At 33.9% G+C, this 26,499-nt stretch overlaps 1 protein-coding gene across 4 annotated transcripts in view; it reads left to right on the top strand.

Moving 5' to 3' along the window:
- Positions 1-26,499, top strand: part of ERCC6L2 (ERCC excision repair 6 like 2) — a 127,860-nt gene that overhangs the window by 27,335 nt on the left and 74,026 nt on the right. For 2 of the 4 annotated variants that reach the window (XM_058565448.1, XM_058565447.1), the window contains exons 4-9: positions 7,555-7,748; positions 14,407-14,568; positions 14,985-15,192; positions 23,279-23,419; positions 24,440-24,553; positions 25,424-25,543. In XM_058565448.1, coding sequence (XP_058421431.1) covers positions 7,555-7,748; positions 14,407-14,568; positions 14,985-15,192; positions 23,279-23,419; positions 24,440-24,553; positions 25,424-25,543 — 939 coding nt within the window. Of the gene's footprint in view, positions 1-7,066; positions 7,194-7,554; positions 7,749-14,406; positions 14,569-14,984; positions 15,193-23,278; positions 23,420-24,439; positions 24,554-25,423; positions 25,544-26,499 lie in introns of all 4 variants that reach the window. The other 2 variants (XM_058565449.1, XM_058565450.1) reach the window with 2 other exon arrangements.

The following is a 26,499-nucleotide window of genomic DNA, read 5'->3' as shown; positions in this document are numbered from 1 at the left end:
TTTGTTTGTTTGTTTGTTTTGTTTTTTAGATTCCACATATAAGTGAGATCATATGGTATTTGTCTTTATCTACCTGACTTATTTCATTTAACATAATGCCCTCAAGGTCCATCCACGTTGTTGCAAATGGCAACATTTCATTCTTTTTTGTGGCCGCATAGTATTCCATTTTGTATATATATTTCACATCTTCTTTATCCATTCTTCCATTGATGGATGCTTAGGTTGTTTTCATATCTTGACTATTGTAAATAATGTTGCAGTGAACATGGGGGTGCATATATCTTTCTGAATTAGTGTTTTCGTTCTCTTTGGATAAATACCCAGAAGTGGAATTGCTGGATCATATGGTAGTCCTATTTTTAATTTTTTGAGGAACTTCCATAAAGTTTTCCACAGTGGCTGCACCAACTTACATTCCTACTGACAATGCACGAGAGTTCCCTTGTCTCCACATCCTCGCCAATGCTTGTTATTTCCTCTCTTTTTGCTAATAGCCATTCTAACAGGTGTGAGGTGATGTCTCATTGTGGTTTTGATTTGTAGTTGCATGATGATTAATGATGTTGAGCATCTTTTCACGTGCCCGTTGGCCATCTGTATATCTTCTTTGGAAAAAATGACTGTTCAGATCCTCTGCCCATTTTTAATCAGATTGTTTCGGGTTTTTTTTGCTATTGAATTGTATGAGTTTTTTAGATATTTTGGATATTAGCCGCTTATCCGACATATGATTTGCAAATATTTTCTCCCATTCAGCAAGTTACCTTTTCCTTTTGTTGATGATTTTCTTTGCTGTACAGAAGCTTTTTAGTTTGGTGTAGTCCCACTTGTTTATTTTTGCTTTTGGAGTCAGATACAAAAAATCATTTCTTCTAGGAGTCTTATGGTTTCAGGTCTTATGTTCAAGTCTTTAATCCACTTTGAGTCAATTTTTGTGTATGGCACAAAATTGTAGTCCAGTTTCGTGGTTTTGCAATGAATTTACTATTTATTGAAGAGACTGTCCTTTTCCCATTGTATATTCGTGCCTCTTTTGTCATAAATTAATTGACCATATGTGCGTGGGTTTATTTCTGGGCTCTCTATTCTGTTCTGTTGATCTGTGTATCTGGGTTTTTTTTTTTTGTGAGGAAGACCAGCCCTGAGCTAACATCCGATGCCAGTTCTCCTCTTTTTGCTGAGGAAGATTGGCCCTGGGCTAACATCCATGCCCATCTTCCTCTACTTTAAATGGGATGCTGCCACAGCGTGGCTTGACAGGTGGTGTGTTGGTCTGTGCCAGGGATCCGAACCTGCGAACCCTGGGCCACCGAAGCAGAGCGCGAGAACTTAACCGCTACAGCACTGGGCTGGCTCCTCTGTGTGTCTGTTTTTATGCCAAAAACATACCGTTTTTATTGCTATAGCTTTGTAATATAGTTTGAAATCAGGGAGTGTGATGCCTCCAGCTTTGTTGTTCTTTCTCAAGATTATATTGGCTCTTTAAGGTCTTTTGTGGTTCCATACAAATTTTAGGATTGTTTGATGTATTCTGTGAAAAATGCCATTGGAATTTTGATAGGGATTGCACTGAATCTGTAGATTGCTTTCAGTAGTGTAGACGTTTTAACAATTCCTCCAATCCATGACCAGGGAATATCTTTCCGTTTATTTATATTGTCTTCAGTTTCTTTCATCATTGTCTTATAGTTTTCAGTTACAGGTCTTTCACCTCCTTGGTTAAATTTATTCCTAGGTATTTTTCTTTTTGATGCAGTCTTAAATAGGATTATTTTCTTAATTTCTCTTTCTGATAGTTTATTATTAGTATGTAGAAATGTACAGATTTTTGTATATTGATTTATCCTGCAACTTTACTGAGTTTATTCTAACAGTTTTTTGGTGGAGTCTTTAGGGTTTTCAATATATAATATCATGACATGTGCAAACAGTGACAGTTTTCCTTCTTCTTTTCCAATTTGGATGCCTTTTATTTCTTTTTCTTGCCTAATTGCTATGGCTAGGACTTCCAATAATATGTTGAATAAAAGAGGTGAGAGTGGGCATCGTTGTCTTGTTCCTGATCTTAGAGGAAAAGTTTTCAGCTTTTACCACTGAGTATGATGAGTTAGCTGTGGGCTTGTCATATATGGCCTTTATTATGTTGAGATATGTTCCCTCTATACCCACTTTGTTGAGAATTTTTATCATAAATGGATGTTGAATTTTATCATATGCTTTTTCTGCATTTTTTGAGGTGATCATATGATTTTTATTCTTGATTTTATTAATGTGATGTATCATGAGCTTGATTTGCAGATGTTGAACCATCCTTGTGTCCTGGAATAAACCCCACTTGATCATGGTGTAATATGATCCTTTTAAATTTTTTTTTTATTGTGAGGAACATCAGCCCTGAGCTAATATCCGATGCCAATCCTTCTCTTTTTGCCGAGGAAGATTGGCCCTGGACTAACATCTGTGCCCATCTTCCTCTACTTTTTATGGGACACCGCCACAGCATGGCTTGACAAGCTGTGTGTTGGTGCATACCCGGGATCCGAACCTGTGAACCCAGGCCAGTGCAGCAGAGCACGCGCACTTAACCACTACACCACCGGGCCGGCCCCGTAATATGATCCTTTTAATGTATTATTGAATTTGTTTTGCTAATATTCTGTTGAGGATTTTTGCATATATATTCATCAAGGATATTGGCCTGTAATTTTCTTTTCTTGTAGTATCCTTATCTGGTTTTGGTATCGGTAATGCTGGCCTCTTAAAATGAATTTGGAAGCATACTCTCCTTTTCTACTTTTTTGGAAGAGTTTGAGAAGGATTGGTGTTAATTCTTCTTTGAATATTTAGTAGAATTTACCAGTGAAGCCATCTGGTCCTGGACTTTTTTTTTATTGTGATGTTTTTGATTACTGAGTCAGTCTCCTTCCTAGGAATCGATCTATTCAGCTTTTCTATTTCTTCTTAATTCAGTCTTGAAAGGTTCTATGTTTCTAGGAATAGATCCATTTCTTCTAGGTTGTCCAATTTGTTTGTTGTATAATTGTCCATAGCAGTGTTTCATGATTCTTTGTATATCTGTGGTATCAGTTATAACATCTCCCTTTCATTTCTAATTTTATTTATTTGAGTCTTCTCTATTTTTTCTTAGCCTAGTTAAAGGTTTGTCAATTTTGTTTATCTTTTCAAAGAACCAGCTCTTAGTTTTATTGATCTTTTCTATTATCTTTTTAGTCTCTATTTTGTTTATTTCTGATCTGATCTTTATTATTTCTTTTCTTGTACTAACTGAGCTTCATTTGTTCTTTTTCTAATTCCTTGAGGTATAAAGTTAGGTTGTTTATTTGAGATTTTTCTTGTTTCTTGAGTTAGGAATTTCTTGCTGTGAACTTCCCTCTTAGAACTGCTTTTGCTACATCCCATAAATTTTGGTACGTTGTGTTTCCATTTACATTTGTCTCAAGGTATTTTTTGATTTCTCCTTTGATTTCTCCTTTGTCTCATTGGTTGTTCAATAGCATGTTGTTTGATCTCCACATATTTGTGAATTTTCCAGTTTTCTTCTTGTAATTGATTTCTAGTTTCATACCATTGTGGTTAGAAAAGATGCTTATTTCAATCTTCTTGAATTTATTAAGAGTTGTTATGTGGCCTAGCGTATGATCTATCCATGAGAATGATCTGTGTGCACTTGAGAGGGGTGTGTATTTTGCTGCTTTTGGATGGAATGTTCTGTATATAACTTTTAAGTCCATCTGGTCTAATATGTCATTATATTGCCACATATATTTTATAAATTCCACTTTCTTAATTCTTTTCCTGTTCTTAATAGTTGGTTTACTGTTCATTTAGTTGATTTACTTATGTTTTCTGCAAATAGTTGTACTTTTACTTGTCATTTCCATTCTCACATCTTATTTACTTTTATTGTTTAATTGCAAGACTTGATATTTATTGATTTGCTGTCTATTAATCTAAGTCATATTGGTCTATTATTTTCTATTTTGATAGAGTGTTTGTCAGGTTTTGGTATTATTATTATGCTGCTTTTCTAAAAAGGAAATTGGAGGGCCTCCAGACTAGAGTGGATTCTAAACTTGTATTCTTATACATTACATAGTCATAGTATACCAAAGGAAAAGTTATCACCTTTGCATAATAGGGTGTAAATTAATTAGATTTGGCATTTTTGAAATAATTAAGATTATAGAGGTAATTACAGAGAATATTCTTTAGAACTTTGAGTTATACAGCAACAATTCCAATTTTATGGTCTGTAATTTCTCTCTATAAAGGTACATTTTATTTTTCACTTTGATATCTCACTTCCTCCCATGTGAAACCTTTGCTTCTGCTCTGTCGGTCTGTCATTGTCCTCTGAGTAAACAATGCTGTTCCTATCTTGACATTGCCATCCATGGTTTCATTTATTATTTCGTTTGTCAGTTGAACACCTTTGTTTTCTAAGCACTGTACAAAGTACTTGAGTTACCGTGGTTATGTCTCAAGGTGATGTCCTTTCTGATTTAAGGTGCTAACATGACATATTATGGTGGTTAAGGGTTTTAGAATTAGACAGACATGGGTTCAAATACTTCCTTTGCCACTTAATAACATTATGACCTTGAGCATGTTTTTTAACATCTCTACACCTTAGTTTTCTCATCTGTAAAAGAGAAATACTAAATAATTCTTGTTTATAGTATTTCTATGTGAAGTTCCTGAGTTAATGTCTGTAAACTACTTTGCACAGTCTGGCACACATAGGTTATGGTAATTATTGTTAATACTATAACTATTTCTACCACAAAAATCATCAGACATGAAAAACATCTTTGAGTATCTTGTAACATTCCATACCATATCATTTTTCTAAAGTTGTAGTCCATGAAGAATCAAACTTTGAAAGCATGCACCTCAGGCCGGCCCCGTGGCTTAGCGGTTGGGTGCACGCGCTCCGCTGCTGGCGGCCCGGGTTCGGATCCCGGGTGCGCACCGACGCACTGCTTCTCCGACCATGCTGAGGCCGCGTCCCACATACAGCAACTAGAAGGATGTGCAGCTATGACATACAACTATCTACTGGGGCTTTGGGGGGAAAATAAATAAATAAATAAAATCTTTAAAAAAAAAAATAAATAAATAAAAGCATGCACCTCAATAGTTGAACTAGATTTGTTGAAAGAGATAAAAGTAATTCAGTATTCTCTAGTTATAGTATTAAATGTGGCCTCTGTTGAATATTTAAGTGAGCAAATTTTAATTTTATTAGTATTACATTTTAGATCTAGTGTTCTAAAATTGTTTCTTAGCTTCAGAATAAGAAATAGAATTTCTTTGTGTGTAGCGACTTAGCAGTTGGACACAGCTTTCCATTTTATTGTTTTGGCATCCTTTGCGTAAGTAAGGCTTATTAAATGAAATATTATTCACTGTATGGTAGTAAACACTTCAAGTTCTTCTTATACAATTTCTCTGGACTTTGCAAATGGCATGACTCAGTTCTCTGACCTCTTTTAGTATTGAAATGAGTTAATGAACCATTTGATTTACCTTTCACAATTTTGAAGACCAATAATGTCTGTAAGAAATGTCTTAATTTTTAAACCTCTTCTGGAATCTTAGGGCTGATTCTAGGAATCTTTAGATTTATTGGCACCTTCGATGAATGACCCTCAAGTGGAAAACTGCTCAAAGTGCTCAGATGGAGTTTGGACTCAACATTTTTATCTTGTAATATACAAAAAAAAGGGAGTGGGGAGACTATAATTGGGCTTAGTACTTGGAGCTCAAATTTTATATTCAAAGGTACGAGAAATATGGAATTCATAGGATAAACTCTGGCCAAAAGACAAAAGTATTTGAGATGAACCAAGTATGAAGAGAAAATACTCTTACATCTTTTTCTTCTTTCTCTTTCCAAAACACAGTCACAGATTTGACGTCTTACAGCTAACAAATGGCCTAGCTGAAATATTTCACAGAAGAGAGGGCAGGATTTAGAGTAGTATTGTATTATTTTCCTTTTTAAAGCTGAAATTTTTCAATGTGTTTAATTGATTCATCTTTATCAAGTAGGACAGGGGTAAAACTTTAGAAAAGAAACTTACTTATAACCCTATTAAATATAATATCTTCAGAGTAGTGGTAAAAATGAGAAATAAAAACCTTAAAAAATTAAAATGATTGAACACAGTAGGATCCAGGGTTAGTATAGGAAAGGTCCCTGGAACCCTGAAACATTCATGTGAAGACCAAACAGGCATATGCTGATAATCTTGACAAGGACTGCTTTGGTTGGAGGGGTTAGGGCAGAAGTCCCATTTACATGAGTTCAAGAGAGAACAGGAGAGTAAGTAGAGGCAGTAAGTTTAGTAAGGATCATTGCTAAAAAGGAAGTAGAGTAATGGGGGATAGCTAGAGAGAGAGGTAGGGTTAAGGAAGAGGTTTTTTGCTATTTTTTTTTTTTTTTGTGAGGAAGATCAGCCCTGAACTAACATCCATGCTAATCCTCCTCTTTTTGCTGAGGAAGACCGGCTCTGAGCTAACATCTATTGCCAATCCTCCTCCTTTTTTTTGTTCCCCCAAAGCCCCAGTAGATAATTGTATGTCATAGTTTCACATTCTTCTAGTTGCTGTATGTGGGATGTGGCCTCAGCATGGCCGGAGAAGCAGTGTGTCGGTGCACTCCTGGAATCCGAACCCGGGCCGCCAGTAGCGGAGTGCACACACCTAACCACTAAGCCACGGGGCTGGCCCTATTGTTTTGTTTTTTAACCCTGGGAAATATTAGAACATGTTTGCTTATGGGTGGATATTGTCTGTTAAAAAGGGACAGTTAGTCACATAGGAGAGATTGGGGCAATTTCTCCAGCATTGACTTTAGGTTGGCAAGAAGTGATGGGAGCCACTGTATAAGTTCAGGGTTTGTTTTTAGATAAAAACTTGGACAGTTCATCCGTGGTAACATGTGAGAGAGCAGAATATATGGAAATAAATGTAGGTAGGTTATTTATCTAATTATAAGAGAGGTGGAGATTTTCTTCTAATTGCTTTTATTTTTCAGTGAATTTTCCAGGTCTTCAACTGACAGTATCTGAGAGAGGGGAGAGGAAATGGACTAGGGAAAGGAAAAGGAAAGAAAGCTCCAGGAGACCAAATATCCCAACCAAAACCCCTGGCCTGCTTTGCATGTTTGTACTGCCCACTTGGCCCTTGAAGTTATTATTGGGATCCTGATTATACTCTTTTCTCTGTTTTGGAGAATTACTTCTATCTTATCTCTCAACTCCTTTTTGTGGGGGGAAATCAAAAATAGCTATTCCTCTGGACAAGGTTAGATATCTGTTGTGTCCTAATAAAAAGCTAAGTAAACAACAAAGTATTTTGTGATAGTCTTCTATGTCTAGATATATCCAATTGCTCAGTTGTATTTATTCTTATTAACTGCAGTGTCAAGAATTAAAGAATGGAACTATTGGTATTCTAGATTTCACTTTGGGGTTCTTTTCATTTAAAAAAAATATATCATAAATTTCTTTCTTCTTCGTTTAGATGTTCTTAATAGTTGCTCCTCTTTCTGTCCTCTACAACTGGAAGGATGAATTGGACACCTGGGGATATTTCAGAGTTACAATTTTACATGGTAACAAAAAAGACAATGAACTGATTCGTGTAAAGCAGAGGAAATGTGAAATTGCTCTAACAACTTATGAAACACTGCGCTTATGTCTAGATGAATTTAACAGGTAATGGGAATAATGGGGATGATTGCATTAATATTCTGCTTACATCAATTGTGTTTATCCCTTTATATTGTAATTTTTTTAAAGCTCTAAATATTTTTTAGCATGGTTTAATTTCATTTCAGAATTATTGAAATAGACAGTTTATAATAATTAACTTATTTTCTAAGAAGGAAAAGCCTGCATCAGATTTCCACAGTTCCTTATTTTATTTCCTCTATTACCTCTCCAAACAATGCCTGTTAAAGAATAATAAGACTTTTCCAAAATCTAATGTACAACCTTTTGTGCATATGGTGCCTCCAGAATAAGACGATGATTTTCATGAATGATTTTAATTATGGGAGTCTGTTGTGAATGTAGAGTGGAAAAAAAATACATATGCACATTGAGAACCACGGTTCTAGGACTACAAGTACCCAAAAGAAATGAACTGGTTTATGCCTACTGACATCTTAAGATTTTAGTGGGGAATCTAGAGACAGGCATTTATAAAGTCATGTGAGTGCTGTGAAATGGAACAGAGGATGCTATGGGAGCACATGAGGAGCCGAAGTCTGCTGCAGTGAGGAGAGTCGTCAGGGAGCTTCCCAAAGAAGATGACCTGTGAGCTGAGTGAGAATTGAAGGATCAGTAAGAGTTGAAGAGTAGGAGAGTAATCCAGAAAGAGGGAACAAACAGCATTTGCAGAGGCCTTCAGACAACAAAGATCACGACATTTTTGAATAAATGAAATCAGATGCTTTCTGCATCTGATAGCTCCAGCCTAGATTGTAAGAGGGAAGTAACCGGGAGACAACACCAGTGTGGTAAGCGAGGAACGGATCATAAAGAGCATTGAAAGCTGCCTAGAGGATTTTGGTCTTTATCCTTAGAGCGGTAAAGTGCCACTGACATGTTTTCAGCAGATTACTAATATGATAAAAATGATCAGATTTGCATTTTATAAGTAACCCAACTGCTGTGTGTGCAGACAGAGGAGAGCCAAATTGAATGGAGAAAGACCAATTAGGAGGCTTATTTTGAGCTAAATTGTGTCCCCTCCAAATTCATATGTTCAAGTCCCAACTCCAGGGACCTCAGAATGTAACTAACTGTATTTGAAGATAAGATCCTTAAAGAGGTAGTTAATTTAAAATGAGGCCATTAATGTGGGATCCTAGTCCATTCTGATTGGTGTCCTTAGAAGAAGAGAAAGAGACACCAGGAACTCACAGGCACAGAAGAAATGACACATGAGAACACAGCAAGAAGGCAGCCATCTATAAACAAGGAGGGAGGCCTCAGAAGAAACCAAACCTTCCAACACCTTGGTCTTGTGTCACCTGAACTCTTGTGTCTGGCATCTTTTGCTTATCGTGTTTTTGAGATTCATCCATGTTATTGAATGTATCAATGATTGTCCTTTTTTAATGCTGAATTGTTTTGCATTTTATGAATATATTACATTTTGTTATCCATTCAAGAATGGATATTTGGGTTTTCCAGTGTTTGGTTATTATAAGTAAAACTTGAAGGAATATTTATATATAAGCCTTTCTTTTGACATACATTTTATTTTTCTTGGGTAAATACCTAGGAGTGGAATTTCTGGGTTATATGGTAAGTATAGGTTTAAGTTCAGAAGAAACTGCCAAACTTTTCCAGAGTGGTTGTACCATTCTACTCCAACTAGCAATCTATGAGAGTTCAGTTGCTTCATATACTCACTAACATTTGTTATCGTCAGTCTTTTTGTTTTTAGCTATTTTAGTGTGTGTATAGTGGTATCTCATTATAGTATAATTTGCATTTTTCTGATCTCTATACACTTGGAAAAATGTTTATTCTACACTTGTTGGGTATAGTGTTCTGCAAATATCAAAGTCAGGTTGGTTAGGTGTTATTCAAGTGTTGTCTGTCTTTACTGATTTTCTTTCTCGTTAGTTTACAATTTCTGAGAGAGGAATGTTGAAATCTTCAATTATAAATGTGGATTTGTTTCTCCTTCCAGTTCTGTCAGCTTTCAATTCATATATTTTGAAATTCAGTTATTAGGTACATACATTTATGATTGGTATTTTTTCCTTATGAATTGATCCTTTTATATTTAAAAAATGCTCCTTTTTATATCTAATAATCTTCAAGTTCTATCTGATATTAATAAAGACAATACAGTCTTCTTATACTTACTGCATGTTTATCATTTTCCTTCTTTTTATTTCAAAATATCTATTCTTTATATTTAAAGTGATATTTATATTTAAAGTTATATTTAACTCACTTTAAATTGTATGCTCTTGTGGTTAGCATATAGTTGTGTCTTGCTTTTTTTATCCATTGGATAATCTCTGCCTTTTATTTGGAGTGTTTAGTCCATTTACATTTAATGTAATTATTAGTAAAGTTGGATTTAGAGCTACCATTTTTGTCAGCTCTAAGATTTGATTTTTACCCCATTTACAAGTTAATAAGTTAACCTATTACAGAAGACAGGAGTAATCTGAGGCATGGAAAGGTTAAGTAACTTGCCCAAGCCTACAACAAAGTCAGTGGTGGACATGAAATTTAAACCTTTAAACCATCTAACTCCAGACCTTTGGCTTTTATTCAATATGTTATACCACCACGAATGATGTTCTTCAGTTAGATAAATGTAATAAGAAATTCGTTTATCATAGCCAGTCATATTTAATTTTTAAAAAACCATCTACCATTTTAGACTGTGAGGTCTTTGACATAGGGTAATTTCTGTATTTCAGGACTTATTACACTTCTAGCACATAATAGTTGCTGGATAAATGTTTGTCAAGTGGTGATATCCTGTGATTGTTATAAATATTAAATAAGAATTCTAAAGTAGAATTATGTAAATATAAGTCAGGTTTCTGTGTAAAATTAGAAAAATCAAATTTTAGAATTTTTGTTATATTTAGCTTTCCTTTGACTAGCTTTATTTTGACAAGTGTTCAAAACAACTTATATTTCATCTGAATAAATATTCAGGAATTTTTGTGAGAATAATGCTCTGTATGATAGACCAGGATTAAACATTTATCATAGGTAATCCACAGAGTAGATAAACACATTGTATGATACAGTGAGTTGTATCTCTTTTTGTTATTACTGTTATGTTTTCCTTCATTTTTATTTTTATCAAAGTTATATATGCATATTACTTAAAGAGCCAAGTATGAAAAACTGCGGTTCACTTTTGCCCATCACCCCCAGTACTTGTTCTTCAGAGACAACCACCTTCAACTCTTTTATTTATCTTCATAGTTTTTACCTCCACATCTCTAAAGAACATGTTTATGCTGCAACTTTAATATTTTTCTTTAGTTTTCAACATCGCCTGTTGATTTCTCCTTAAGGAAAATGAAGATTTTTCTGTATTTTCCCCTTCTTTTGCTCACTTTAGGGTGACCTGGCTCGGCTATTTTGTGGAGTAGGGATTAGTATCTAGAAGATTCAACTACTTCTTAAACAGACTGTTGAACATTTATGTAACTCTAAATTCCAGAGGCTTCTGGTGCCACCAATTCCTAGCTTTTTAAGAGCTCAATAATATGAACCAGATTGCTGCTTAGCTTTCTCCACTCCTGGCGTAGGATGCTGCTGTCTCTAATTTTGTGAGTCATCTTGTTCATCTTCTTCCCAGCTTCTGAAATTTTGTGGTGGTTTTCTCCTTTTTCTCTTTGTTCTCTTGTTCTTTTTCAACTTGATATTAAGAAAATTATCAAACCTATAGAAAAATTGAAGTAATTGTACATGAAGATCCATATACTCAGTACCTAGATTCACCAGTTGTGTGCGTGTATGTGTATTCAAATGTTGGCAAAATATAAGTTAACGTATGTATGTCTATGTCTATGTACGGTGGTAGTATTGAGTCATTTCAGTAAGTTGTATATGACATGACAATTTTATCTCTAAATATTTTAGCATGAATCTCCTAAAACTAATGCTATTCTTTCTCATACCATGTTATCATTGTCACACCGAAGAAAATTAACATCAATTAAAACTTCCTCAGTTATCTTCAAAATATCTTTAATATCTAATATTTGCAAAGTGGTATTCAATAAAGGTTCAGATGATGGATTTGGTTATTAAGTCTGTTTAGTCTCTTCTAATCTAGAATTTTCCCCCAACTTTATTTTTTTATTATATGACATTTTGAGGGACCATGCCAGTTGTCTTTTAGGATGTCTCATGTGATAAAATTGTCTGATTGCTTTCTCAAGGAGTTGTATATTCCTCTAACATCTGTATTTCTGTGAGCTGATTTTGGTCTAAAGGCTTAATTAGATTCAGGTTAAACATTTTTGACAAGAATACTGCATAAATGATGCTATAGACTTCATATTACATTACCTCAAGAGATATTAATTTCAGGTTGTTCCACTATTAATAATGCCAAGTTTGTCCCACAGGCTAAGGAAGTGATCATCAGATCTCTCCTTTATAAAGATATGTTTCTTCCTTTACAATTAGAAGTAATTTATAGGGTGATGATGTGCCACCGTTTGAATATTCTGGTCCATTAGTCCTTTTACTTAGTGGTTTAGCGTACAGAAATTATTCTTACCTGAATCAGTTATTGTATTGGGTTTTGCAAAATAATATTTTCCTAAATTTATCATTTCTTCTACACTTATTAACTGACATTCTCCTATAATTAGGAATTAACTACAGTTTCAGCTAAAAAAAAGCAAGGTGAATGCTTGATTCTTTTGCTTTAATTACCAATTTTCAGACTAAGATGTTGGCATAGTGCTCATCTACAATGGTAGCAAAGTTTCTCTCCCACTCCCCGTTTTTTTGAGTATCACTATGGACTCATGGATTGTTGAGGTACAACTGATACACCATAGAATATAAGTATAAAATAATTTTTAGTAAATTTATAAAGTTATGCAGTTATCACCACAATACAGTTTTAGAACATTTCTATCACCTCAAGAAGTTTTTTGTTTACAGTCAATCTCTTGTCCCATCTCCAGTTCCAAGCAACCACCAGTCTGCTTTCTGTCTCTATAGATTTGCATTTTCTGGAAATTTCAAATAAAGGGAATCATACAATACGTAGTCTTTTGTGTCTGGCTTCTTTTACTTAATATCATGTTTTTGAGGTTCACGTTGTAGCATGTTTCAGTAGTTTGTTCCTTTTTTATTCCTGACCAGTACTATTGTATGTATATACTTCGTTTTGTTTATCCATTCACCAATGGATGGACATCTGGATTGTTTCCGGTTTTTGACTATTATGAATAAAGCTGCCTTGAATGTTTACATACAAGTCTTTGTGTGGATGTAAGTTGTCATTTCTCTTGGATAGATACCTAGGAATGGAATTGCTGGGTGGTTTAAGAAATTTAACTTTTTAAGAAACTGTCAAACTGTTTTAGAAAAGTAGCTGCACTTTCCCCAAAACAGTGTATGAGGATTCCAGTTTCCCTACATCCTTGCCAACTCTTGATATTGTCAATCTTTTTTGATTACAGCCATTCATATGAGTTTGCAGTTATATCTTGCGGTTTTAATTTGCATTTCTCTAATGACTAATGATATTGAGAACCTTTTCATGTGCTTATTTGGTCTTCGTATATCTTTTTTGGTGAAATGTTTATTAAAACCTTTTACCTATCCTTTAAATTGGATTGTTCTAGCTTGTATTGAGTTGCAATAGTTGTTTATATATTCTGTATACAAGTTCTTTACCAGGTTATGATTTGCAAATATTTGCTCCCAGTCTGTAGCATGTCTTTTCATTTTCATAATGGTGTCTTTGGAAGAGTAAAGGTTTTTAACTTTAATCAAGTCCAACTTTTCAAAAATTTTTTATTGACTTATTTGATGTATCTAAGAAATTTATGCCTAACAGAGTCACAAGATTTTTATAGTTTTACCTCTAAATATAGATATTTAGATCTGTGATCCATTTTGAGTTAATTTTTGTGTATGGTATGAGCTAAAAGTCTAAAATAATTTTTTTTTTGTAGAACTCCTGAGTTTTTATTTATTCAATGTTTTATACTCAATTATAGTTAGTATTCTTAAGGATGCTCAAATTTTCTAATTAGCCTAGCTCCTGTGTCCTTTGGACATATGCCTCCATTTGTCTTTGGATACATCTGTGCTTTCTAGCTCTTCAGTATTTCCCCTGCTGCATGCCTGAATTCAACCATTTCTCCATGGGGCTCTGGTTCCTTCTAATGGATTGACCTCTATGGGTGCTCATTGCAACTGGGGTAACAACTGATTCTAAACCTTTTTAGCAGACAGAGCTATGTAATACAACTTTTTAAAATCATGAGTTTATATTGATCTTTTTTCATTCAGATTTAACATTGCAGATTTTTCTTCTTTATGTTTATTTCTCTGGTTTATTGCTTAAAAATTCCTTTTTTGTTATTTTAGTGATATTTAAGTGAGTTTTTTCATTCTACCATCATTAAATAGAATCTCTATACGCTTTTGTCTCCCTATACATTTTATATTCATAGTTTGTCCAAACCTGCGGCCATTTAACTAGCCAGGTGAGAATCCTATGGAATCATGAAAGAGCAAAGAGGGAAAGAACCTCAAAACTTGAGTAGAGAAAACTGCTCTCTAAAAATTATATAGACTGTAAAAGGGAAGTTTTCTCAACTTTTCCCCCCTTTTTCTTACTTTACAGTTTGGAATGGTCAGCTGTCATTGTGGATGAAGTTCATAGAATCAAGAATCCAAAGGCTAGAATAACAGAAGTTATGAAAGCTTTAAAATGTAGTGTCCGCATTGGCCTCACTGGAACCATTCTTCAGAACAACATGAAAGAACTGTGGTGTGTTATGGACTGGTGAGTGAAAGAAAACGCAAAACACTTCTTATTTTTTTGAAAATTACTTGATACCTCTTTAACTTAATGTTGACTTGTTTGCTAATTATTAGTTTCAGGAAAAAAAAATTGTCTATTTACAGCACTGTTTGATCTCAAACATAGTATACAGAATAGAGAGTCCCATGAAAACCCATCTTTATGTATTATTCTTAGTTCCTGAAGTAAATATCCCAACTAATTTACCGATTCCATCATCTTCTTATAGTTATTTACTGAAACTGTCGTAAAGAGAGAACATTCTGTTTTCTTGCCTTTTGTTATTATCATTAATAAACAAATGACTTGATATATTTCTTAGAACAAAAAGAAGTCAATATTTTTCTTTTTAGATACTTTAATAAAGCCCTAACATTTTTCTTATTGCCTTTATAAAGGGCTGTGCCAGGACTTTTAGGTAGCAGGATCAACTTCAAGAAGCAGTTTTCTGACCCAGTAGAACATGGTCAGAGACACACAGCAACAAAGAGAGAACTAGCTACTGGCCGAAAGGCCATGCAAAGGCTTGCAAAAAAGATGTCTGGATGGTTTCTCAGGCGTACCAAGATTCTAATCAAGGATCAGTTGCCTAAGAAGGAAGACCGGGTGAGAACTGCGTTTGTGTATATTATTAATTTCTTGTCATGTTTTATTTTTTTATGAAAAAATGTCTTTTTAAGAGGAAATATATCTCCTTTGGTATTTTATGAATATAGTTTTTTCCTTTTTATTCCGTGTGAAAAAAATCGTTATACATATATATATATATATGCAGGATTTCAGAAAACATTAATTGAGCCCAATTGTTTTCCTTACTAACCTTACTAATCTGTTAGCTAACAGGTTTACTGTTAGTATACATTAAACTCATTAATTTTATTTTAGAACAAGAAGGCTTTTGATATAATTCCTCCTTAATGAAGAAAGAACTTCCCTCCCTAATGTGTTTTCTGTTCATATTTTGTCCTTCCTATACTGTCTAGCATCTATAACCCACTGTATACTTTGGTACCTTAATTCTAGCTGCAGGACTAAAGTGGTTAAAAAGTCTTTTTTATAGATTTATTTCTTGTAGAATGCTGTTTGCATTTACACAACTAATCTAATTTTAAGAATTTGTTGGAAAATTACAATTAAATTCTGTTAATTGTTTACGAAAATTTGAGGAGTTGATCTTAAGAGGATTTTTTTTAAATATAGTAGTCCTCTTTTATAGTTTTTAATCTTGTGCTTCTTCTACCTCAGGCAGTGGAATAAAGGTTCTGTAAATTACTGTGAACTAAATCTAAATAATGTTGTCCCAAGTAAAGTTGATCCTATCAAAATAGTCTTAGGATATCTCGTTGATTATTACATTTTTTTTTATTTTATTGTGGTCACATTGGTTTATAACATTGTATAAATTTCAAATATATGTCATTATACTTCTATTTCTGTATAGATTACCTCATGTTCACCACCCAAAGACTAATTACAATCCATCACCACACACGTGCCTAATCATCGCTTTTGCCCTCCTTCCTCCCCACTTCCCCTCTGGTAATCACCAATCCAACCTCTGTCTATATGTGGTTGTTTGTTGTTGTTTTATCTTCTACTTATGAGTGAGATCATACGGTATTAGATCTTCTCCCTCTGACTTATTTCACTTAGCATAATACCCCTAAGATCCGTCCATGTTGCCACAAATGGCTGGATTTCATCGTTTCTTATGGCTGAGTAGTATTCCATTGTGTATATATACCACGTCTTCTTTATCCATTCGTCCCTTGATGGGCATCTAGGTTGCTTCCAAGTCTTGGCTATTGTGAATAATGCTGCAATGAACACAGGGGTGCATGTATCTTTACACAGTGGTGTTTTCATATTCTTTGGATAAATACCCAGCAGTGGAATAGCTGGATTGTATGGTAGTTCTATCCTTAGTTTTTACAGGAATCTCCATACTATTTTCCATAGTGGCCGCACCAGTTTGCACTCCCACCAGCAGTGTGTGAGAGTTCCCTTTTCTCCACATCCTCTCCAACACTTAATGTTTCCTGTCTTGTTAATTATAGCCATTCTGATGAGAGTGAGGTGATATCTCATTGTAGTTTTGATTTGCATTTACCTGATAGTTAGTGATGTTGAACATCTTTTCATGTGCCTGTTGCCCATTGTATATCTGCTTTGGAGAAATGTCTGTTCAGGTCTTTTGCCAGTTTTTTAATTGGGTTGTTTTTTTTGTTGTTGAGATGTATGAGTTCTTTATATATTTTGGATATTAACCCCTTATCAGATATATGGTTTGCAAATATCTTCTCCCAATTGTTAGGTTGTCTTTTTGTTTTGTTGATGGTTTCCTTTGCTGTGCAGAAGGTTTTTAGTTTAATGTAGTCCCATTTGTTTATTTTTTCTATAGTTTCTCTTGCCCAGTCAGACATGGTACTTGAAAATATGCTGCTAAGACCGAGGTCGAAGAGTGTGCTTCCTATATTTTCTTCTAGAAGTTTCGTGGTTTTAGGTCTTACATTCAAGTCTTTAATCCATTTTGAGTTAATTTTTGTGTATGGTGTAAGATAATGGTCTGCTTTCATTATTTTGCATGTGGCTGTCCAGTTTTCCCAACACCATTTGTTGAAGAGACTTTCTTTTTTCCATTGTATGTTCTTGGCTCCTTTGTCGAAGATTAGCTGTCCATAGATGTGTGGGTTTATTTCTGGGCTTTTGATTCTATTCCATTGATCTGTGTGTCTGTTTTTGTGCCAGTACCATGCTATTTTGGTTACTATAGCTTTGTAGTATATTTTGAAATCAGGGAGTGTGATATCTCCAGCTTTGTTCTTTTTTCTCAGGATTCCTTTTGCTATTTGGGGTCTTTTGTTGTTTCATTTAAATTTTAGATTCTTTGTTCTATTTCTGTGAAAAATGTTATTGAAACTTTGATAGGGATTGCATTGAATCTATAGATTGTTCTAGGAATTATGGACATCTTAACTATGTTAATTCTTCCAATGCAAGAGCATGGAATATCTTTCCATTTCTTTGTGTCTTCTTCAATTTCTTTCAACAATGTTGTATAGTTTTCAGTGTACGGATCTTTCACCTCTTTGGTTAAGTTTATTCCTAGGTATTTTATTCTTTTTGTTGCAATTGTAAATGGAATTGTGTTGTTAATTTCTCTTTCTTCTGCGTCATTATTAGTGTATAGACACGGAACTGATTTTTTTATGTTGATTTTGTATCCTGCAACTTTGCCGTATTCATTTATAATTTCTAAAAGTTTTTTGGTAGATTCTTTAGGGTTTTCTATATATAAAATCATGTCATCTGCAAATAGTGACAGTTTCACTTCTTCCTTTCCAATTTGGATCCCTTTTATTTCTTTTTCTTGCCTGATTGCTCTGGCTAGGACTTCCAATACTATGTTAAATAGGAGTGGTGAGAGTGGGCATCCTTGTCTGGTTCCTGTTCTTAGAGGGATTGCTTTCAGTTTTTCACCATTGAGGATGATATTGGCTGTGGGTTTGTCATATAAGGCCTTTATTATGTTGAGGTACTTTCCTTCTATACCCATTTTATTCAGAGTTTTTATCATAAATGGATGCTGTATCTTGTCAAATGCTTTTTCTGTGTCTATTGAGATGATCATTTGATTTTTATTCTTCATTTTATTAACTTGGTGTATCATGTTGATTGATTTGTGGATGTTGAACCATCCCTGCATCCCTGGAATAAATCCCACCTGATCATGGTGTATGATCTTTTTTAATGTAGTGTTGTATGCAATTTGCTAGTATTTTGTTGAGGATTTTTGCATCGATGTTCATCAGTGATATTGGTCTGTAATTTTCTTTTTTTTGTGTTGTCCTTGTCTGGTTTTGGTATTGAGGTAATGTTGGCTTTATAGAATGAGTTGGGAAACTTCCCGTCCTCTTCAATTTTTTGGAAGATTTTGAGAAGGGTAGGTATTAAAACTTCTTTCAATGTTTGGTGGATTTCACAAGGGAAGCCATCTGGTCCTGCACTTTTATTTTTGGGGAGGTTTTGATTACTGTTTCAATCCCCTACTGGTGATTGGTCTATTCAAAAGGATATAATACTCGTAAATATCTATGCACCCAACATAGGAGCATCTAAATTTATAAAGCAATTATTAACAGACATGAAAGGAGAAATAGACAGTAACACAATAGTTGTAGGGGACTTTAATACTCCACTTCCACCAGTGGGTAGATCATCCAAGCAGAAGATCTATAAGGAAACTTTGGCCTTAAACAACACACGAGAATAGATGGACTTAGTAGATATATACAGAACGTTCCATCCAAAAACCGAAGAATACACATTCTTTTCAAATGCACGTGAAACATTCTCCAGGACCGATCACATATTAGGCCACAAAACAAGTCTCTGTAAATTTAAGAAGATTGAAATAATACCAAGCATCTTTTCTGACCACAACAGTATGAAACTAGAAATCAACTATAGGAAGAAATTCAGAAAAGCCACAGATATGTGGAGATTAGACACAATGCTGCAGAACAACATTGGGTCAATGAAGAAATCAAAGGAGAAATCAGAAAACACCTGGAGACAAATGAAAATGAAAATACGACATGCCAGAATTTATGGGATATAGCAAAAGCGGTTCTAAGAGGGAAGTTTATAGCAATGCAGGCCTATCTCAACAAACAAGAAAAATTTCAAATAAACAATCTAACAATGCACCTGAAGGAACTGGAAAAAGAAGAACAAAGTCCAAAATCAATAGAAGGAGGGAAATAATAAAAATAAGAGCAGAAATAAATGAAATAGAGACTAAAAAAACAATAGAAAAAATTAATGAAACCAAGAGCTGGTTCTTTGAAAAGATATACAAAATTGATAAACCTTTAACTAAACTCACCAAGAAAAAAAGAGAGAAGGCTCAAATAAATAAAATCAGAAATGAAAGAGGAGAAATTACAACAGACACCTCAGAAATACAAAAGATTATAGGAGAATACTACGAAAAGCTATATGCTAACAAATTGGATAATCTAGAAGAAATGAATAAATTCTTAGAATCATACAACCCTCCAAAACTGAATCAAGAAGAAATAGAGAATTTGATTGTTACTTTAAAAAGATAGTTTTGAAAGGAAAATATGATACTGATATGCAAGTTGGGTAAATTGATAAAACATTTGGCTTTTTGATCTAAAGTAACTATTATTTAATGGGATTACTTCATGAACCCCTCCCACTTTTTGAATTTTTTTCTGCAATTTTATGTACATTACTTAGTTGTCTATCTAGTAGGAACAATAAACCATAAATATATGAAGAGAGGGTTGTACATAGAGGTTTAGAGCTTGGGCTAAAAAAAATCAAACACCATGGGCTTGAATTCTGGCTCCCCTGCCTATGAGTTTTGTGACCTTGAGCAATTTGAAAAGTCTTTCCAATCTTGGTTTCTTTATCTCTTAAATGGGAATGATGATAACAGTGCCTCCCTCACATGGTTGCTCTGAAATGTGACGTGTAAGAAGTGTTCAGTAAATGTTACTACATGTTTTTTTGGTTTTCTTTTTTTTGCTGAGGAGGACTTGCCCTGAGCTAACATCTGTGCCAATCTTCCTCTATTTTGTATGTGGTTCGCTGCCACAGCATGGCTGCCAACGAGTGGTGTAGGACCGCACCCAGGAACCAAACCTGGGCCACCAAAGCAGAGCATGCCAAACTTAACCACTAGGTCCCTTACTACATGTTTTAATAATAACAACTCAAAGATAAAATACTTAGAAATAAATTTAACCAAGGAGGTGAAAGACCTGTACACTGAAAACCATAAGACATTAATGAAAGAAATTGAAGAAGACACAAATAAATGGGAAGATATCCCATATTCATGGATTGGAAGAACTAATATTGTTAAAATGTCCATACTACCCAAAGCCATCTATAGATTCAATGGAAACTCTATCAAAATTCCAATGGCATTTTTCATGGAAATAGAGAAAACAATCCTAAAATTTGTATCGAACCACAAAAGACCCTGAACAGCCGAAGGAGTCTTGAGAGAGAAGAACAAAGCTAGAGACATCACACTTCCTGATTTCAAACTATACTACAAAGCTATTGTAATGAAAAAAGTATGGTACTGGCATAAAAACAGACACATAGACCAATGGAATAGAATAAAGAGCCCAGAAATAAACCCGTGCATATACAGTCAACTAATATTTGACAAGGGAGCCATGAATATTCAATGGAGAAAAGATAATCTTTTCAATAAATGGTGTTGGGAAAACTGGGTATTCACATGAAAAAAGGTAAAATTGGACTCCATCTTACACCATTTGCAAAAATTAACTCAAAATGGATTAAAGACTTAAAAGTATGACCAGAGACCATAAAATTCCTAGAAGAAAACAAGGAAAAAGCTCCTTGACATTGGTCTTGGTGACGATTTTTTGGATATGACATCAAAAGCACAAGGAACAAAAGCAAAAATAAACAAGTGAGACTATATCAAACTAAAAAGCTTCTGTACAGCAAAAGAAACAATCAATAGAATGAAGAGGCAACCTACAGAATGGGAGAAAATATTTGCAAACCATGTATCTGATAAGGGATTAATATCCAAAACATATAAAGAACTCATACAACCTAATGGCAAAAAAACAAATAATCTGATTTAAAAATGGACAGAGGATCTAATGGACATTTTTCTAAAGAAGACATACAGATAGCCAACAGGTACATGAAAAGATGCTCAACATCACTGGTCATCAGGGAAATGCAAATCAAAACCACAGTGAGTTATCACCTCACACCTGTGAGAAAGGCTATTATCAAAAAGACAAGAGATAACAAGTGTTGGTTTTGATGTGGAGAAAAGGAAATCCCGATGCACTATTGACGGGAATGTAAATTGGTGCAGCCACTATGGAAAACAGTATGGAGACTCCTCAAAAAATTAAAAATAGAACTACCAAATGGTGCAGCAATCCCACTTCTGGGTATATATTCGAAGGAAATGCTGTCACTCTCTAAGAGATATCTGAACTCTCATGTTCATTGCAGCATTATTCACAATAGCCAAGACATGGAAACAACCTAAGTGTCTGTCAACAGATGAATGGATAAAGAAAATGTGGTAGATGTATATAATGGAATATTAGCCATAAAAAATTATTAAATCTGTCAATTGTGACAACATGGAGGGACCTTGAGGGCATTATGCTAAGTGAGGTAAGTCAGACAAGGATAAATATTGTATGATCTCACTTATATGTGGAATATTAAAAGAAAAAAAACGCCATAGTCGTAGAAACAAGAGAGTAGAATGGTGGTTGCCAGGGGCTCAGTGGGTAGGGGAAATGGGGAGATGTTGGTCAAAGGGTACAAACTTTCAGTTATAAGATGAGTAAGTTCTGGGGGTCTAATATACACCATGGTGACTATAGTTAACAATACTGTATTGTATATATACTTGCAAGTTGCTAAGAGAATAGATCTTAAATGTTCTCAGCACACAAAAAAATGTAATAATGTGAAATGATGCATGTGTTAAATAACCTTATCGTTGTAATAATCATTTTGCAATATATACTGTATCAAATCATCACATTGTACACCTTAAACTTACACAATGTTATATGTCAATTATATCTCAGTAAAGCTGGGAAAAATAATAATAACTCAAAATTTCCTCCATACCTAATCATTGTCCTCCATCTTCTGTATTCTCTTTTTATTTTTATATGTACTATTGTATTCAAAGTAGAGTCAAGATATGGCTAATATTTTATTTATACATTTTTTAAAAATCTACCATTGTTTTATATAGACATCCCTGTATTTGCTCAGTTGCATATATTTGTCATTTTTTTTGCAATAATATTCTGTTGTAGTGATATACACATACTAATATTTATAATAGATGGCATTTCTCTCTTAAACACATTCCTCAAAGTCCTATTATGGGTATATTTAGTTTTATGACCCTAATTACATACAGCTATAACTAGAAGAATTTTATTAATTTCTGTGCTACCAGAAATATAAGGTAAGTTGTATCCCTCATAGCTTAGTGGCATTATTTTATCATATTTTCTTCTTTTCTTGAATTTGGGCACAAAATAGCAACTTGTAGTTACTTTTATGTGTATTTACTTAATTCTTATGTTTACAAATCCTAGTAATTTATAGCAAGCTATTAAATACAAATCCTTTATCTCGTTTTCAGTAATATGAAGCTTTTTATATTTTTCTAAGTTTTCAAGTAATTCAGTAAGTGTTATCCATACTATTGTTCTAAAGTGTTCCCTTTTTTCCTTATCTAGTTTTTAATTTGACCTAAACTTTAATCATTTATTTGCATGATGGGCTAATAATCTAGAACCCTGAAAAGACTAACAATATATTGAGAAATATATATGGAGATCGCAAAACTTGTTTTTTCATATTTTGATTCCTTTTAATTAAAAAACAAACTCTATGAGATTTGTTTGAAAATAAAGTTATAATACATAAACTTTAGGGTAGGATGGTGGCAAAGAATATAGGACAATTGGGAGAAATTGTCATAATGATGTGTCTAGAAGAGAAATAGATTAGCTTATGAGCAATTTTCACTATTACAATCTATGAAATCTGATGTGCTTTGTAATTATTACTGCTGTAAAAAAGGCACTAATGATTACCTTGTGTTCTGTCTTGGCAGATGGTGTATTGTTCTCTGACAGATTTTCAGAAAGCTGTCTATCAAACTGTATTAGAAACAGAAGATGTGACTTTGATACTTCAGTCTTCTGAGCCTTGTACCTGCAGCAGTGGCCGAAAAAGGAGAAATTGTTGTTATAAGGCAAGCTGTTCAGTATGATATCTTTACTATCTTGCTTTTGATTATGTAGTACTCTAGTCTGGTGTCAGGATAAGTAGCAGATAAAATAACTTTTCCTCAGATAGTTCTTTAACTTTAGAAGCCATAAGTTAATAAATAGGAATAGTTTTCAAAAATATTTTACAGTATCAAATAGTAATCACAGCGAAATACAATATTCAAATATCTTTTCAAAAAACTAGTATTTGAAAGTAGCTTCAATTTGATATTCTTTGTTTCAACTTTTATTAGAAAGTATCCTACTTTCATGTTGAAATTTCATTTCATTTTCAGGAAGTTTCTCATTATCCGCTAATAGTAAACTGACTTACTCTTTGATAGCAGGCTTAAAGTATTGTTCTGATGTGAGATAGAGTTAATTTGATAGAAAGTATGTATCAGTACAATAATGTATTTTATTTTTATTTAGAAACAAATATTCATTTGTACTTTTTTTAAACCTTCTATCTACATTTCCTGCCCTTTTTCACCTATTTTATCAAGTTATCTGTCACATATCCATGTACATAGAAGGACCCTAAATAAATGTTTATCTAGATTGATATTATTTCGTCTCTCATTTATTTCGCTGTTTTTAACCACTTCACTTTTTGGTAATAGCACGATTTCCTAGGAAACCTTGGCATGTAAATGAGAGTTGAGAGTAAGGGATCTGTGTGACACTGCCTCGACACCATGGAGCCTCTTATGGCAGCATTTCTATCACTGCGTATCCTGAGGACAGATGCTTTCTGGAATGAGGACTTTCTCCCCTCTTTTATTAAAAATATCACTGTATTATGGTTCATCAAAAGTATGGTTACACATTAGTGATTCATGGATATTTTGTGTAACAGCTGACCATCATTTTCTCAGAATGTATTGTGCCAATAGTAACCAGATAATACATGTTATTGTAAATGATATATTTTGTGCTGTAAGTAGTTACATAGCCATGTTAGTCCCTTGCTTGTTTTCATTTTCTGTATTTTCTGGTTACAGACCAATTCACATGGGGAAACAGTGAAAACCTTGTATTTCAGTTACCTTGCAGTCCTTCAGAAGGTAGCCAACCACGTTGCACTACTGCAGGCTGCTAGCACTTCCAAACAACAGGTTTGGGTTGGCGTTTGCAATTTCTTTGTGATGCTGTTTGGTATAAATATTTTATATTTAGTATAAAATTTCTTAGCCAAATATCTGTAAGTTATTTTGGTATGAAATTTAAGAGGAAACTGACTTGCTCGTTTTTTAATTTAGGTGTCAAAGAAGTATATGCACTTAAGTTTTTAATCAAAGTGAGAATATTTAAGCTTAAATTAAAATAACTCCTTTTGTGCCTCTGATAATGTTCGTATATTTATTTTCCTAACATATTTTAAATAAGATATTTGATGAGTCAGTCCTATTCAATTAATAATGTGACTAATTATGTTTATCTAATCTACTGGATTAAAATAAAAATTTATAATAATCCGTGTATCAAATATTGGGGGTATCCCAAACTGGCAAAAATCAGTAATTTGAAAGTTTAGGCATAAAAGCAATCATTTACACTGGTCATTTCAATTGTATCTTATTCTAGAGCACAACGTAAACAAAAAGATCTTTTTTAAAGCTTTTTTTATGTAATGATTTTATATTTTTGTGTGTGTGTTATAGTCTTGATGCTGTTTAAATGTAATTTTAAAATCTATTAAGAATTTAATTTCTTTGATAATACTGTTTGCTCTTTGGGAAGTATTTGCTTCCTTGTTTTGGAAATCTTAAAATTAGTAGCCATATCATTATCTCAGAACTCATCAAAGCTGTACTATGATTAACTTATCACTTTAAGGTTTTCGGAATTATTAGTCTGATTTAAGAGGATTAAAATCTTCAAAGTAATATATTCCTTCTAAATAGAATTTTTTTTCATAAACTCAATCTATACAGGTTTAAATGTGTTAAGTTGAAATTTCTTTTCTTCTACCTTTTCCCTTTAAGGAAACACTTATCAAAAGGATATGTGATCAAGTATTTTCCAGATTCCCAGATTTTGTGCAGAAAAGCACAGATGCAGCCTTTGAAACACTTTCTGACCCAAAATACAGTGGAAAAATGAAGGTAACTGCTTCTCTTCCAGGTTGCGTACACACAAGGATGATACACAAAATATTTATCAAATGGTATTATAGGGACACCAGCTAATCAGAACAAATGCCCAATTATTCAGGCAAGACGGTGGCCAAAGACAACTGGTGTAGTTGTATCAGCATTGACTAGCTCACTGTGAACCCTGCATGCTGTAAGTTCTCAATTAGTAGTAGTTAGATCAAATATACTTCCAACTTTCCTTATTGATGTATTGGACTCATGCCCTTTTAAAAATGTATGCCATTACCACATATGTAATAGCTTGTCTTCGAATGTTTAAGGAGATAATCTACCAGAAATAGAAATGTTAATGCCAAATAGGAGGGTGAGGGTAGGCAGTAGCTTGGAATTAGAGAAAGACACTTCTTGAAGAGTTCAAGGTTGAGAAGGCCTTTATGTCTAGACTGAATGTTCTGCCTCTTGTTTTTACTTGCCAACCATGATTGTAAGGTTGGTAAATCTTGTTTGTAGCAAGGGAGCATTTGTTGTACTGGGAAGCTGACCTGTAGGTACTGCTCTTGGTGATGTACTACTGAGGGAGAGGTGTCAAAAGTAAGGCTAGGTTCTCCAACCATGTCCCAGGCCTCTAGGCATCATTGCCTGTGACAGCTGCATGAAATGCTGACAGCCTCCAGCCTCCTTACAGCAGAATTTGTTTGTTTAACCCCTTAATAACGATCAAGAATCTTTATTTTTGGATTTAAAGATTTTTACAGAACAGTTCCCAACTTTAATTAAGAATAAGTTATTTCTTTTGGCCAAAAAATAAAATAAAAATGAAGTAATTCAAAGTAGTTTATTTTGTTTTTGTTTTTCTTAAAATCCTAGAAATATTTTTAGCAGTTTATCTGCATAAGTTCACTGTAGTTTAGTTTGCTTGGACTTTTTAATTCAGTGAAATAAAATGAAAGCTAGCAAGATAACCT

The sequence above is a fragment of the Diceros bicornis genome, chromosome 22 (assembly GCF_020826845.1).
Source record: "Diceros bicornis minor isolate mBicDic1 chromosome 22, mDicBic1.mat.cur, whole genome shotgun sequence".
NCBI lineage: Eukaryota > Metazoa > Chordata > Mammalia > Perissodactyla > Rhinocerotidae > Diceros > Diceros bicornis.
The sequence above is the reverse complement of the archived record's forward strand: the minus strand, read 5'-3'. Positions and strand labels throughout refer to the sequence as shown.